Genomic DNA, 16,315 nt, shown 5'->3' with positions numbered 1-16,315 from the left:
CCATTGAATTTTCTATTCCGTCTGAGTTGTAATCCAATTGAAATTTGACACAGATTACCATGAATCATGTTACAAAAGCCAGATAAAGAAACTGAGACATAAAGATGTCTTAACTTGCCTTCTAAGGCTCATGCCCCTACTGACTATTAATCCAGTGCCATAAACCTCTGATCTAGGTAATTGCTATGACTCATAGAAACAAACAAAAATCAAGTTACTTTTTCCTTTATTCACTGATTGATCTCTGCGGCCTCTACACTCATCTTTGTCAATGCACCACTGCTGAGGCTCACAACTTGTCTAGGCCTCCCAAGTCTTAGAAGACTTTCTGAGTGCTGCCAGTCACTTAGGGAGGGACATTGAACTTTAGTGAAGCATAAAACTGCTTAGTAGTTATTCATTCTGCTCTTTGGTACTCATAAGTTGTTTGAAACAGATGAAAGCCAAAAACTGGCCAGATAGTGCTGGTTAGGGAAAAAACCCTCTTACCTCACAACTTAACTGTTTAATGGAGGAATCAATAGGAATTTATTTCCAGACCAATCCAGTGTAAGGATGGCTCCCATGAGACAAACTAAGGTCAGTTGCAGAAAAGCCTGTACCTGGAAAGGAGTCCAGTGGCAAATATGGGTTAGTAAGAAAACTAGTGCAGACCATGACAGCGTCAAAGATGGCTGACTCTTGCTTCCCTTCATGCAGAGTGACTACCTCCCATTGGCCGGTAACAGAAAAATCTGGGCGTTTTGTTACACTGAGGACTTTAGTCTGAAAAAAGAATCATAGACATGGTTAATAGTTTTCAAGGTTCCAGTAAGGGCCTGCTGGCTGACGTGCCAATTGACATTTCGAGTGTTCTAGAGAACAGATGAAACATAATTAATAAGCATAATCCTAGTAGAAATCAAATTGGACTATCAGATTGATCATAATTTCCCGGATGGAAGTATTCTAAGCTTCGAGTTGTAGAGGGGTATTTAAGAGAGGTGGTGTGGTCCAGAATTTTTAAGTGATTTCCTCAAATTCTCACAGTGAGTGATAGAACCAAGATTATGACTTAGGTCTTTCTATGTTTTAAAAATTTTTCTGTTATGTATAGTTCTCATACACAACAGTTCCTTTATAACAGCTCCTTTAATAGAAACACGGATAATATTGAATATATAATTGAAAATATAAATTTGGTCCCAAGTACCTTAGTTTATGAAAGGTCTTATAGACTATGATGTTGAAGTTTTCCCAGATCTAGAGAACTACTGAAAAGTGCTAACTTTATGGCTGAATTTGTTGGGAGTTGTCTAAATTTCAAATACAGTTGATTCTTGAACAATATGGGTTTGAACTGCGGAGGTCCACTTATATGTGGATTTTTAAAAATAGTAAATATTACAATACAACAGGATTTGTAATTGGTTGAATCTGTGGATGTGGAACTGTGGATACAGAGGCACCTGGGAAATGGAGGAAATGGGAATTTTCCACTGTACAGAGTTGGCGCCTCTAAACCCCTGTGTTGCTCCAGGGTCAACTGTGGTCTATTTTTGTTCTCATGGAGTACATGTATATCCATGGGTACTAGATTCTGATTCAGAAAATATATAAAAGAAATTTACAAGTCAAGTTTAAAAGCATAAATGAGCCACTGGCCAAGAGACTTTGCTGCCTTGCTTTCCTCTTCAGTTTTCAAAGAAGACAGACTTCTCAAGTCCCTCCTAACGGTTCACTGTCTGGTTTATAATATTTGAAGTGCTTCTTGGGTTCTACATTTGTATTAGCAATTGTCTTTTTAAAATATAAACTTTCAGTTAATTAAAAAAAACTTTCAAAATAAATTTATTTTTATCTTGAAAATAATGTGTTCATCATTGAAAATTTGGAATGTATAGAGAGGAAGGAAGAACAAAACCTCTTACAGACAGCTGCTTGTGTGTACTTTCTTAAGACTTTGGTGAACATCTAGTTTTTTAAAGTTATTTTAAAACAGGCTTGGGAAACAGGTAGTAAAGGAAATGCTTCAGATTCAGAAATTCTGATGCATTAAATATATTTTTTGTGGACTATATCCATTGACTATGGTAGTGTTTTATTTTTATTCTGTCCCTTGGAAAATGAGGAAGTGGGGTGAAATATTCTTTGGACAACTGGAGTACTTTTATTTTTCTCCAGTTTTATTGAGATATAACTGACATATAACACCATATAAGTTTAAAGTGTACAACCTAATGATTTGACATATGTGTATATTGTAAAATGATTACCACAATAAGTTTAGTTAACATTCATCACCCCACATAGTTATCATTTTATTTTTTGTGATAAGAACGTTTAAGATCTACTCTCTTAGCAACTTTCAAATATACAATACAGTACTGTTAACTATAGTTACTATAGTGTATATTACATCCCCAGAATTCATTTATCTTATAACTGGAAGTCTATTACTTTTGACTACCTTCACCCATTTCCCTTCCCCATCCCCCATCTACTTCGGGCAGCCATCAATCTGTTCTCTGTTTCTATGAGTTTGTTTGTTTGGTTTTTTTTGATTCTACATATAAGTGAGATCATACAGAATTTGTCTTTCTCTGTCTGACTTATTCCACTTAGCATAATGCCCTCAAGGTTCATCCATGTGTTTGCAAGAGACAGGATTTTCTTCTTTATTTACCATGGCTGAATAATTTTCCATTGTCCTATCTGTCTATCTATCTATCTATCCATCATCTATCACATTTTCTTTATCCATTTATCCATCAGTTGTTTCCATGGCTTGGCCATTGTAAATAATGCTGTAATAAACATGGAGGTGCAGATATCTCTTCGAGATAGTGACTTCATTTTGATCAGGAGTACTTTTAAGGTTGTGAATGTGAATCTTATATGGTACTTGTTTTGGTCAATCTTTCCATTCATGTTAATTTCTCTGTGTAATTCTCCAAGAATTCCTTACTATCCCCATCTCTGATAGGGAGGGTAATAGAAGGGAAACACATGGATTTTCATGTGTTTTTTGCAGAGGAAGGAAAAAAGGAAGAAAGAAAGAGGAGAAAGAGGATATATTTTTTTGCCTTTGTCCTTCTACCTACCTCCCGTCTCTGTCCTCTGAAATGGGAAGGGAGGTGGGTATGGCCAATGAGAAAATATCAAAGATTTTTCTATTCCCTAAGATACCTAGAAAAGATTTCCTTCAAATAGTGACATTCTCTTATGTATAGGCCAGTGCACCCATCATTCATATAAAGGAATAGTAAAAAGAGAGTACCCAGGAGCTGACAGGAAGTTCTCAATGGCCCTGTGTATAGGCATTTGGCCCAAACTGAAAATCTGTTTTGACAATTTTAAGGTCCATTTGGATACTTGGTTGTAAGCATTGCAAACTAAAAGTTTATACATACGAATCCTTAGACAAAGTATCTCCAGATTTACTTAGGGTGATTGTAAGTAAAAGGGGAAAAGGAATCCAGCCTGGTGTCAGCAATCTTGCCAGTTCATTATCTGATCTACAGAACCCAGGGTAGAGAGAGATAATAGAAAATAGGTAGGAAACACTTCCTGGCTACTAACTGATGTTTTGTGCCTTTCTTACCTTGAATTGAATGCATTTCAGAAGGTTGAACTGGTTTGCATACATTTTGAGATATTCCAGGAATACAGAATTTGGCACATAGTTTGGATAATCTTCTGGGAATGGAAAGTCTGGGTAACAAGACATCTCCTTGCAGCTGTTGGAAACCACAGACTTGTAGAGTCTGGCTCTGCCTTCTTCAACATGTTCCTGTACAAACAGTGCATGCACATGAGTGTGTATGCATGTGTGCATGTGCATGCACACACATGAAATGGATGTTAATTTTTAGACATTGAACCATACAATTTACATATGCTACCTGCTACTTTCTAATGGAATTTGCTATCCTTACTTGAAAGATGATGAATATTGGACCCCACTATGAATATCATAATCAGAATTACAATTTCATTTATTACATGCTAACAAACCTGGGATAAACTCACCTGTCCAGATTCACACAGCGTCACTGCAAAATACAGGAGAATATGGAAATACACCAGAGCCAGGAAGTAGTATCTAGATGATGAACGATTGCTTTGGTTTCATGAGGTATTGTTGAAAGGATTATGGAGAAAGGGGGTTCAGATTATGAAGGATTTTGTATCTGAAGTTAAGGAATTTGAATTTCATAGAAATTCATGGAAGTGATTCATATTAAATTTTGAAAAGATAATTCTGGTTCTACAAGAGATAACTTAGAGGGATCTGGAAAGGAAGGAAATGAGGCTAGTTAAGAACCTGAAACACAAATCCATGCGATTGCCAATGAGGGCCTGAGCAAAGGCAGTGGCAGTTGAAACTGAGAGAGATGGGATTTGTTAGGTAGCAGAAAGGTAGAATGCATAGGATTGTGAAATTGTTTGGATTTAAGGTTTGGGAGAGGAAGCAGGTCAAATGTTTCCAGATTGGACAACTGTGAGCATGGCAAAACACTAAACAATTTCCCACTCCAGTTTTGACTTGGGTAACTAGCAAATAGCAACATCTCAGACAACTACTACAAGGTTGAATAGTGGGCAGTTTTAATTATTCATTTAGGTATGTACATTGGCTCTGTCTTTTAGATGTATCATAAAGAATTGTTCTAATTTCAGTGGGAAAGTCCTTAGTATTTTAATATTGTTTACCATCTTGTACATGTATAGTTCTTTTTTCCTGTGAAACAAAAATTATTTTATTTGTGTGAACAAGTAGAAACGTGAACTTAAACCTCACATATGGAGAGGACTTACTTTGTTCCCTCAAAAGGTTTGAGTCTAGATCTGCATGAAATATGTAGTGATAACAGAAAATAAAATTATAAACATACCTTTGTAGTTTGAATTGATACCGATCTCATCAACTGATGAGTTCACCTTATCTTGCTTATTTGTGACTCCACATCTGACAGTCCCATTTATCCAGAATAAATCTAGAAAACTGGAATCTAAATGGCTTCTGAGAAAGATGACTATTTAAATCCTGATCTTTCATTCTGTAGGAAGATCTAAAGCAGTGCTACTCAAAGATGTAGGGACTTCCCTGGTGGCACAGTGGTTAAGACTCTGAGCTCCCCATGCAGGGGGCCCCTGTTTGATCCCTGGTCAGGGAACTAGATCCCACATGCATGCCACAACTACAACTAAGACTTCGCATGTCTCAACTAAGACCTGACACAACCAAATTAAAAAAAAAAATTAAAAAAAAAAAAGAAGCAAAGATGTAGTCAGCAGAGCCAGACCAATATGATCTTTTTGCTACCAGTCTATGACAATATAAATACAGAAGGTGAGAGTAAGCATCTAGAAACTTTTATAGCTATAATTTGACATTGCTCAGTATCCAGGCATGTGGACTCCTTTGTGATGAACGGGACATAGATCAGTCTTGGTTTTGTCTAATCACGTGATGAGTTGTGTGGGATTTGAACTGAGTACTAGTAATGCGGGTAAGACTACATTACAGTGTACGACATTTTTTTTAAATTAATTTAAAAAAATTTATTTATTTATTTATTTTTGGCTGTGTGGGTCTTCGTTGCTCTGTGTGGCCTTTCTCCATTTGTGGTGAGTGGGCTTCTCATTGTGGTGGTTTCTCTTGTTGCGGAGCATGGACTCTAGGTGCGTGGGCTTCAGTAGTTGTGGCACACGGGCTCAGTAGTTGTGGCTCGTGGGCTCTAGAGCACAGGGTCAGCAGTTGTGATGCACGGGCTTAGTTGCTCCGTGACATGTGGGATCTTCCCGGGCCAGGGCTCGAACCCGTGTCCCCTACATTGGCAGGCGGATTCTTAACCACTGTGCCACCAGGCAAGTCCCCAATGTGTAACATTTTAAGGTTAGTTTGAAAACTGTTTTCCAAAAGTGCATAAAAGCTATAATTATTTTATTTCATTGAAAGATAATTGATATTCGCTTATAATTTTACAGAATAAATGATCAGAACTGACTATTGATAAAGGACTGAAGTTAAATTTTAAAAATACAGCACTACTTGCTTCATTTTGGATAGCAGTTAAAAAAATGAATATCCTGAGCTTGCTGAGGTTTCTTTAAAATCTTTTCTTCCATTCCATTCTCATATTCTGTGAGCCTCATTTCTCTACTATGTGTGTTGTTAAGCAAAATTTAGAAACAGTTTAGATATATGTTATCTCTTGGGAGGAGTGCTCTCATCCATCCAGCCCAGATTAGATAAAATGACAAACAAGAAGCAAGCTTAATTATCACATTATAAACCTTAAGTATTAATAGGTACAATGTGTAGTGAAAGTGTGCCTACAGGTGTTTAATATTAACACCTACAGGTGTTAATATTTCACACATATGGTTTTGTTTAGCAAAAAGTTACAAGTGTAATAGTGATTCTCTATAGTAATTGCCTTGTGCACACTTTCAAAGAAGTTTGAATTTATGTCTTGAAATTTTTCTGTTTCATTTTCACCTTTCTAATTGTTCATTTTATTATATTTTACAAATATGATTGTCTATAATTTCTTGGAAATTAAAATAAACCTGATTCTTCTCCACAGTTTGAGAAGTACAGCTCTCTAGATTTGCGCTTCTAAATCTTGTTAAGAATTGCTCGGGGAATCTTATTAACATGTAGATGCTGACTTAGTAGGTCTGGGTGAGCCTGAGATTCTGTATTTCTCACAAGCACCCATGCAGATGCTGCTGGGTCACGGACCACGCTTTGAATAACAAGACTTTTGAGCTGTCTTGCCCAATAGGAATGTGATGCAGGCCACACACGCTCTTTAAAAATTTCCAATAGCCACATTAAAAAAGGTAAAAAGGAACAGATGGAATTAATTTTAATGGTATATTTTATTTTACTCAATATATCCAAAATTTTATAATTTCAATGTGTAATCAATATAAAAATTATTAATGAAGTATTAAAACTTTTTTCTCATATTAAGTCTTCTGAATCTAGTATATATTTTACACATCTGAATCCAAATGCTAAATTTTCACTTGAAAAAGTGGATTTACATACCCAAATTGTTAACAAATACACTTAAAAATTCTCCAATAACTGAACTGAGTATTGGTTTTAAAATTAAAATGAATTAAAACTAAATTAAATAAAAAATTCAGTTCCTTAGTCGTATCAACTGCATTCCACAGTTACATGTGGCTGGTGGCTACCTTATTGGACAACACAGATTTAGAACATCCTTAAACTTGAAGCCAGGTATTAGAACAAAATTTAGTGCTGGTTTGGTGTAGTTAAAAGCGATCAAGTTTCCTCTGGGTTATAGGAAAAAGAGAATGGGAATAACTCTAAAGAGCTGTAATATTGAGAAGTTGAGAGCAAACAGAAGGGGAAGAAACTATAGTAAAGGAGAAAAACATCAGTTATAAACATTCTGGGGTCAGTTTGTGTATGACCAAAGCTCCCTCACTTTTCTCTGGCATCTGAGAGCATCACATTGTAAATAATACTTTGTTAAAATCGCCAGTTTCTAGTTAACAACAATAAAAGACTAAATTTGGAATACATACTGTTAAAAGGGGGGTAGAGATGTGCATAATATAATTTTGTAAAGATTTCCATAAAAGTAGTTCAAAAAAATTTAAAACATTTTATAATGGCATGTTTAAAAATCAAAGAGGATAAGTCAGGGAACCATGGGGACCTTAAAACAAATGAACCCACAAACAAAAATAGAAAAGAAAAAAAACAACAACTCTGCTGCGCAAAATTTTGGAAAATAATTGTAAAGGCAGGAGGAAGAAAACCTTCCAGGAAACACTGAAGCCTAATGTGAAGTAATGTATCACAGATGCCAGCTGAGGAGAAACTGTAGCTTAGTATGGAAACCTGGCCTTTAGGATGGAATCCAACACCACTTTGCTCTGTCTCTCTTTCCTCCCACTGATTGTTTCTCCTGGTAAAATACAAGCTCTGGAGTGTTTCAGATATATACAGAGAGTAGGAGTCTGTGCCACTTCTGAATGGGGTTTGCAGGTCCTAAGCCCTCCCCTCCAGTGTTTGCCTCAGTGAACAAGCTGGCCCAGTGATTCTCAGGCCCTGCTGGGACCCCCGGCTGCAGGCACTCTTGGCATTGTCTCTGTGTGTGTGCCAGTTACCCTCTGTGTGGCACTCTTGCATGTGGAAGCACATTTTTCCTGAGAATTGATGGGGGCACTTAGGGGAAAGGTTTTTGTCTTGAAGGTAAAACTGAATGAGAGGGGAAGGGAGATGGATTGTACAGAGGGGAAAAATAATAAAGGCAAGAATGGAGGGGTTTCTGGCTTCCTGGTCCACTTGGTCCTGCAATACCATGGGAAAGACGTCATATTCACTAGAATACTTCATGGGATTCCATGGACAGTCAAGGATTTGCCTGCCCTTATTCCTGAGCTGTGGCACAGACTCTGGAAATGCATGGAGTATAGTTCTTGTCAGCACAGACCACGGAGTCAGACAGCCTGGGTTCATATTCAAGCTCTACATTTTTAGCTGGGTGACCTTGGGAATTTTCTTAACCTCTCTGTCTCAGTTCCCTCTTCTATAAATAGGAATAACAATACTACATAACCCCTAGGATAAAATGAAATGATAGTTCTAATGCATTCAGAATAGTGCCTGGTAAGCTCTCAAAAAATGTTAACTGTTATTTGTAATATTCTTCTTCTAAAATTACCGTGGAAATTTACTTTCTCAAGCTTTGTGTCTTCCAGAGAGGATTATAGGCAACGGGAAGAAACCTTTGTCAGGTCAGAGGTTTCTCCTTTCTCATTTAAAAAATAGATATAAAATGATAATAAAAGTCACTCCTATATAGATACATAGAGACATGCTCTCAATGCACGACATTCACAGCTCTTGTTCTTTTTTTTTTTTTAACATCTTTATTGGGGTATAATTGCTTTACAATGATGTGTTAGTTTCTGCTTTATAAAAAAGTGAATCAGTTATACATATACATATGTTCCCATATGTCTTCCCTCTTGCATCTCCCTCCCTCCTACCCTCCCTATCCCACCCCTCCAGGCTGTCACAAAGCACCGAGCCAATATCCCTGTGCCATGCGGCTGCTTCCCACTAGCTATCTACCTTACTACGTTTGTTAGTGTGTGTATATGTCCATGACTCTCTCTCGCCCTGTCACAGCTCACCCTTCCCCCTCCCCATAACCTCAAGTCCGTTCTCTAGCAGGTCTGCGTCTTTATTCCTGCCTTACCCCTAGGTTCTTCATGACATTTTTTTTTCTTAAATTCCATATATATGTGTTAGCATACGGTATTTGTCTTTTTCTTTCTGACTTACTTCACTCTGTATGACAGACTCTAGGTCTATCCACCTCATTACAAATAGCTCAATTTCATTTCTTTTTATGACTGAGTAATATTCCATTGTATATATGTGCCACATCTTCTTTATCCATTCATCCGATGATGGGCACTTAGGTTGTTTCCATCTCTGGGCTATTGTAAATAGAGCTGCAATGAATATTTTGGTACATGACTCTTTTTGAATTTTGGTTTTCTCAGGGTATATGCCCAGTAGTGGAATTGCTGGGTCATATGGTAGTTCTATTTGTAGTTTTTTAAGGAACCTCCATACTGTTCTCCATAGTGGCTGAACCAATTCACATTCCCACCAGCAGTGCAAGAGTGTTCCCTTTTCTCCACACCCTCTCCAGCATTTATTGTTTCTAGATTTTTTGATGATGCACAGCTCTTGTTCTTTGTTTTTTGGCTGCGTTGGGTCTTCGTTGCTGTGTGCAGGCTTTCTCTAGTTGTGGCGAGTGGGGGCTACTTTTCATCGCGGTGCACGGGCTTCTCATTGTGGTGGCTTCCCTTATTGTGGAGCCCGGGCTCTAGGCACGTGGGCTTCAGTAGTTGCAGCACGCAGGGCTTAGTAGTTGTGGCGCACGGACTTTGTTTCTCTGTGGCATGTGGGATCTTCCTGGACCAGGGCTCGAACCCATGTCCCCTGCATTGGCAGGTGGATTCTTAACCACTGTGCCAACAGGGAAGTTCAGCTCTTGTTCTTAAGAACAATTATTTCCTTCTTTTCTTCTCCTTTGAACAGCCGGAACACATTTTACTTTGTCACTTCCTCTCCCTTTGGAGAGTCAGACTGTCTACAATCTGTCCAGAGTCTGTAGATCTGTTTTCAGATCTATAGCACAGGGGAGCTGTGGAAACCTCAGAGGAGATTTGAGGAACCCCCAAGAGGTTAGGGGCCTGTCAGATGTATCCCCTCCAAGATAATATGAATTCAATAAATGTTTGTTTAATATATGAATAAAAGGAAACCTACTAAGATTACTGAACTTTTAGAAATAAGACTTTTAAGAAGAAGTAAAATGGTACCCAATTAACAAATCATTTCAGCCCCTGTAAGAATCAGGCTTAACGTGCCTAAAGAAGAAATAGCTGATGAAGAATTCCTTAGTGATTTAAGGGGGTGAAGTATTACACTTCATCATTGCCCTCACTGAATCTAAACATATGTGGTGTATGAGGCGCATAGTAGGTGCTCAATAAATGTGGAATAAGTGAAAGGTTACATGTGCAGAAGAAAAGACCTCGATGCGCGTAAGGAAGCACGTCATTCCAGGGAGGGTTATTGTTACAGAGATGTGATGGGTGAAGCAGAATGTGTTTCTATCAGCGTAGTATAATTACTTCTAGAGGATGTCAGTGTGGTTCTACATTAAGGCTATTTCTCAAGGCTCCTTCCTATACTAAAATTCTCTAAGAGTAATATTAGTTATGAGTGACAGAACAATTCCTGACATTTTATTTCTTCAAGTATTCCTCTACAATCGAGATAATCAGCCAATATCATTACTGTTTGTTCTAAGCCTCCCTTTCCTCTCAAGAGCCTGAGAGAGTTGGTTGTGGAACAGATGTTCCACACTAACCTCCTGCTGCCACTTGAGTTGGTGGTCACAGGTGGGTTCTTTATCAATGTATCCCTTTTCTTTTTAAACGATGCCAACCCCTCCCCCACCCCAATGAAGGATGGACTTTCTTTTCCATTGCAACCTTTGTCTGCTTCCTCTCAGTTTAAGACTGTGGTCTGGAAGAGGCCAGAGATATGCCCATGTGAGTATCGAATTAAGTGCAGTAGTTTATAATCTCTGTAATGTTGGGGGAACCTCTCTATTTGTAAATGGAAACCTTCTCCGTATGTGTTTTATTGGGTTTCTGCAGTTTGCCTGTCTATTTTTGCATTATGGCCCCTTTCACCCAGAACAGGCACTAAGGATCCCCCTTGTACATTTTCTGGTAAGCACAGCCCTTGCCCGAGTAGACTCTGTAATTCTGCAGGTTTTGAATGAGCCACTTGCTTTGACTGCAAAGACACCTCTAACAGTCTTTCATGGTGTGTGTGTGCATGCGTGCATGTGTGTGTGTTTGTGTGTGTGTATCTGCTGGGGTAGAAGGGGGAAGGGATGTCTCTAGAAAGACCCAGGAGAGTCATAGCATTTTAGATCTGGGAGTCCCCTTTAAGGTCACTTAGTTTAGAGATTTTCAATCAGGCTTTAGAGGAATCTCAAGGCAGTACAGAGGTGCCTTAAAGAGCCTGCTGTGTCAAGAGAGGGCTGCTGAATGAAGGTGGCGATGGTTTTTCCTGCCTCCCAGGACCTAGTAATTTAGCTCTTATCTATTTTTTAGACTGACTCTGCGTTCTTACTTTACAGATGAGGTAATGGGGACTGAAACAAGTTGTTAACTGGGTACCATTTTACTTAGGCTACTGCTGGGTCACCCTCTTTCTCGTCCTTTTGATGTCCTATCACATGCCTCACAAGGGCCTCTATTTTTCTTTTTCCTTCCCCTTCTGTCTCTGAGAAAAGTGTGCCTCTCCACTTTTCCGAGGCAAATCCTTCCACTTGGGCCTGCAATTCCACTTCTTCCTTTTTTTGCCAGGATCTTGTCGCAATTTGGGCTTACACATTCAATCATTTCCTATCATCCAGATATTTTCTCTTTACCTGTAAACATATATGGGTCTTCCTATCATGCAAACAAAACAAACACAACAACAGAAAGACATCTTAACTCTGCTCATCATCCATTGCTTTCTAAATTGAGTACGAATCCCTTGCCCAAACATTCAGCCACTGTCCTCCCCTTTCATTATTTCTCTTACAAGTACCACACACACCAATAAGCTCTTTTTATTTTCCAAGCATGCCCAGTACTTTTTCTTTACGGTTTCCTCCCTGGCATCTCCCACTCAATCTCATTTGCCTGTTGAAATCCTTCAAAGTCCACCACACACCATCTCCTCCATGAAGCCTTTCTTGGCTTCCCTCACGTGAATGTAACCCTGACCTCACTTAAATACCCATAGCATCGTTTCTGACTTACAAGATCCTGCCCTTTTCCCATCAGACTGACAGCTCCCTGAGGCAGGATGACTGTTTCTCATTTTTGTGTCCGTCACAGCTCTTTGTGCATAGGTGTTTGACCTGCCCAATCACACAGCCAGTTGGGCACAGCTGTATCTAGAACTCATTTCTCTTGATTCTTACATTAATAGTTTTTGTGTGTGTGTGTGTTAATAATTGGGTATCTGTGATTTATATTAGGAGCATTTTTGTCTGGTATGCCAAGGTCTCTGGGCTTACTTTTTGCTTTGATTGAGATTACTTTAACCAAGTAACTCTACTCTGGCAGTTTTATCCTGGAAGCTAACCCTCAACCCCAATGGAGTAGTAGTACTTATCTGGAATACTGTGTTAAGAAGGAGTCTGAGGCTCATTAGGGGAAGGGTATAGTGTTTGATTAGCAATGTTTTCAATGGGCATGAGAGGCTAGAGTTATGGCATTTGTGTCAGGTTTCTGCTCCCCTTTCGGAATGTATGTGGTTTGAATCATGGGAACAGATGTTCTCTTTTCCCTAGGCCCCTTGGGGAGGTCTCTGTGCATTGACGGTCACATTTGGTGGTTGGACACATTTCAAGATATGCAGTTCTTCTTTATGTGAGCCAAGCTGGTCTATGCTGGGACTAAACTAGGAACCTTGGCCTCTCTGGAGCTTTGCTCACTGAATTAGAAAATAATTACTTTAGTCCTGTTCCAAGTTCTACCCTTCTATAATAAGGGAATGCTAAGTGTTGCTTTCTCTCAGTCTCTTAGGACTCTGAGGCCAGGATATCTGACACCTTGCTCCTTTTCATTCTTCCTGACTGCTTTCTCCTTAGCACAGTTAAAGCTCACGGGATATGTTCCTGCTCTCCTGAGAAGAAGGGAAAATAGGAGGTTTGGGGAGATCTGATGCCAATGACTCCCTGGCTGAGCCGTGGAGCTCACAGGGTTTCAGTGGCCTCCAGCAGGGCCCCTGTAGTTTCCCTGGACCCCAGGCCAGTCAAGGGTGGTCTTTATAGTTGCCTTTCCTCCTACCTCACCCCTTTTTCCTCTCCAATGCATACTGTAGTCCTGAGAATATTATTATTTTTTTTGCTCAGGCAACAAAAAAGTCTCCAGACTCCTCACATCCTTCACTTCTGATTGTTCTTGACATGGATTGGAATTGCCTGGACAACAAGACCTTGAGTATAGGACTCATCCTACACTGAGTCTTGTGTCGCTTTACTTCAGATAGAGCAGAGCTGGAAAAAGAAGCATGTATAAGCAGCTCAGTCTTTCAGGCAGAGGCAGAAATTCCTGTGCTGTGTTTATACCATTGCCCCCAACACTTGAGTCTCTTGCTTCTGACCCCCAGGTTCTGCTCCTGCCCTGCTTGTCCTGAGTTTTCCTGGCTTGTTCCAGCCACTCCATCCTCTTCTACCCTTCGTAGGCATCTTTATTCCTCTTGGCCCCGGATGAAGTTTGCAAGGTGGCTGATGCACCTCCCACCCAATTTCAGGCTATTCCCTGCTTCTTTTTTTAAATCATTTTCAATGGCCCTTTCTGTCCCCCTGTTCAGCAGATGTTTCTGGCGCCTATGGGCGCCAGCCCTCGTGGAAGAAATTTAATCTCTTTTTGCGCCAGTCCAGCCCTTTTCCAACGGACACACAACAAAGCTGTCGAAGCCCCACTTACGGTGAATCTCCACAGCCCCCCAAGGTCGTCGCTCCTCTCGAAGCAGGTGGGCTCTAGTCCTTCTTCCGGACAGCGCTTGATGGAGGCCAGGCCACTGACCCCAGCTCCCACAGTTGCAACTCGCTTGGCCATGCTCTCCCGCGTGGGGACAATGAAGCAGAACCTTTTATTCACAAGTGAAAGCCCCACCCCATCCTTGGCTGCTCTAGCAAATCAGGAAAAAGAATTTGAATTCCATTCGAATCCTCTGTAGCTGGTTTCTGGTGTTGTGAATGTGAGTGTGTTGTGAATGTGAGAAGAGAAGTGTTCAGGTCACTGGTTTAACCCTGTGCTTGGTATGTTCCCACCCCCTCACTCGGAGCTGGTTCTAAATTATAGTACGACTGTTGTCAAGACTGTAGCTTTTGGCAGAGTGGCTGAAATTGGATCCTTTAGTGGGTGGAGTTTTGCATTCGGGACTGTGCTGCTACCTCTAGCCTCCCTCCACTCCCTGTAGAGTGGAACAGAGCAGCAGACCAGGAAATGATCACCTTGTCAAACATGGTGTTTCATAAACATATGAAGCTGAAGCTCAGATTGGTGTAGTGTTGTGACACAAGGCCTCACAGCAGCTGGTGGAGCGGAGTTGGGATGAGGAACGAAGACACCACGACCACCACAGGTGCTGCTGCAGCACTGCCCGGGCCAGTCCCAGCCCCTAGCATCCTGCCAGGGCTCCGGCTGTGCTGTCCATCCTTCTGCCTGCTGCCAGTGCTTGGTCACCAGTGGAAGAGAGAGGGTGTGTGGTGGAAACGTAGGCATGGAGAATCATCCCTCCTCTCTCCATCGGATCCTGATTCACTTCTAGGAAGCCATTGTGTCATCATTGGCACACGTGGAGGATTGTCTGCTCCTGGCCATGAGTTAACATGAATTTGTGAGAATGCTGAGAGGCAATAGAGTGTATTGGTTAAGCGACCAGACTCTGGACCAGATTCCCTAGGTTAAAGCTCAGTTCTGTCAGTTACCTCTCTGTGATCTTGGGCAAGTTATTTAACTCCTCTGTGCATTATAAAAATGGAGAAAATAGTAGGAGTTTCCTTGCAGTGTTTTGTGAGAATCAAGTGAATCAACACATGACAGTTGGCTTAGCAGTGCTCCTGGCACTTAGAAAATGCTCAATAAATAGAAGCTATTGTTAACTATAAAAACATTTCCCCAAATTGGCTTCCTCTTCTGCCTTTCCCATCAATGAGCCTCTGATCTTTTAATTCCTGTAGCACTTAGGTCAATATGTACACCTTTAACAGTATACCATGTGATTTTAGGTGTTGTTCTCAAACATTTTTTTGTGAAAAATTTTCTCTCCCCAAGTTAGTAAGTTTTTAAACCACATGGGTCACAGAGTAAATGCAAAAGCTACCCCAAAGACATTTTTTCCCTGAACATTTGCATTTTCTTGTTTCACAGATGAGCTGTCTCCACAAAACTGAATATACATCTTTTGATTTTCAGGATTGGGAAACAGAGAAGTAGTTCGACTATAGAGACTTCATCTGCTTTGTTCTCTGCTGTGGCCCCAGTGTCTAGGGCTGCACTTGGAACGTAATGTAACTGATGCTCAACACCCATAAATATTTCTTGAATGAAATGAAAAGGTCCATTTTTTTCAGGTGTCATGTAAAGGTGTTATAGAGTCAGGTGCTTCCCTGTGGCAACTGGATCTTACTAGGGAAAAGCTAGTAGCCTCCCTTTGCGAGAAGTCATGCTCTGGATCCTGGTAGAATTGCCTTGGGCTCCTTTGTAAAAGAGGATATCTGTACTGACTCTTACTCCAAAGGCCTGATGCAGTACCGTATATATTTATTTGCCTTTAAACATTTGAAGAATCATCATGGACAGAAAGATTAGAATTATGGCCAATCATGGAATCGAAGATGTTATATTCAGGCAAATTTTAGGTCAATTTAAGTACTTTCCAGCATTTCAAGCTCTGATATTTACAGGCAGAGTCTGTATGATGATTTTTTTGGAGATTTTGTAAGTAGGAAATTAACAGGTTATATAGAAAGGGGAATCAAATGCCCTGTAGGGTCTTATCAAACCATATTCTATGATTCATCTTCTGGTTAATTAGCCTTCAAACACCTAATGAAGGGCTTCTATGTTGCTAAGCCCTAGGCAAGGTAACAAGGGAACAAAAGATGAATTAGGCATGATGCCTTCTTTATGGTAGCTATCATTTGAGTGGGGAAGTAAGATTTGAAAATAG

The 16,315-nt window shown here is 40.1% G+C and overlaps 1 protein-coding gene across 1 annotated transcript in view; it reads right to left on the bottom strand.

The window, feature by feature from the left end:
• The window catches only part of FMO1 (flavin containing dimethylaniline monoxygenase 1), a 29,897-nt gene extending 15,698 nt beyond the window's left edge, over window positions 1-14,199 (bottom strand). The window contains 3 exon segments of the mRNA XM_067728622.1: window positions 603-765; window positions 3,584-3,772; window positions 14,065-14,199. Coding sequence (XP_067584723.1) covers window positions 603-765; window positions 3,584-3,772; window positions 14,065-14,196 — 484 coding nt within the window. The 5' untranslated portion in view covers window positions 14,197-14,199.
• Between the last annotated feature and the right edge of the window lie 2,116 nt (window positions 14,200-16,315).

Source organism: Pseudorca crassidens, chromosome 2 (genome assembly GCF_039906515.1).
Source record: "Pseudorca crassidens isolate mPseCra1 chromosome 2, mPseCra1.hap1, whole genome shotgun sequence".
NCBI lineage: Eukaryota > Metazoa > Chordata > Mammalia > Artiodactyla > Delphinidae > Pseudorca > Pseudorca crassidens.
This window is presented reverse-complemented; position numbering and strand designations above follow the sequence as displayed.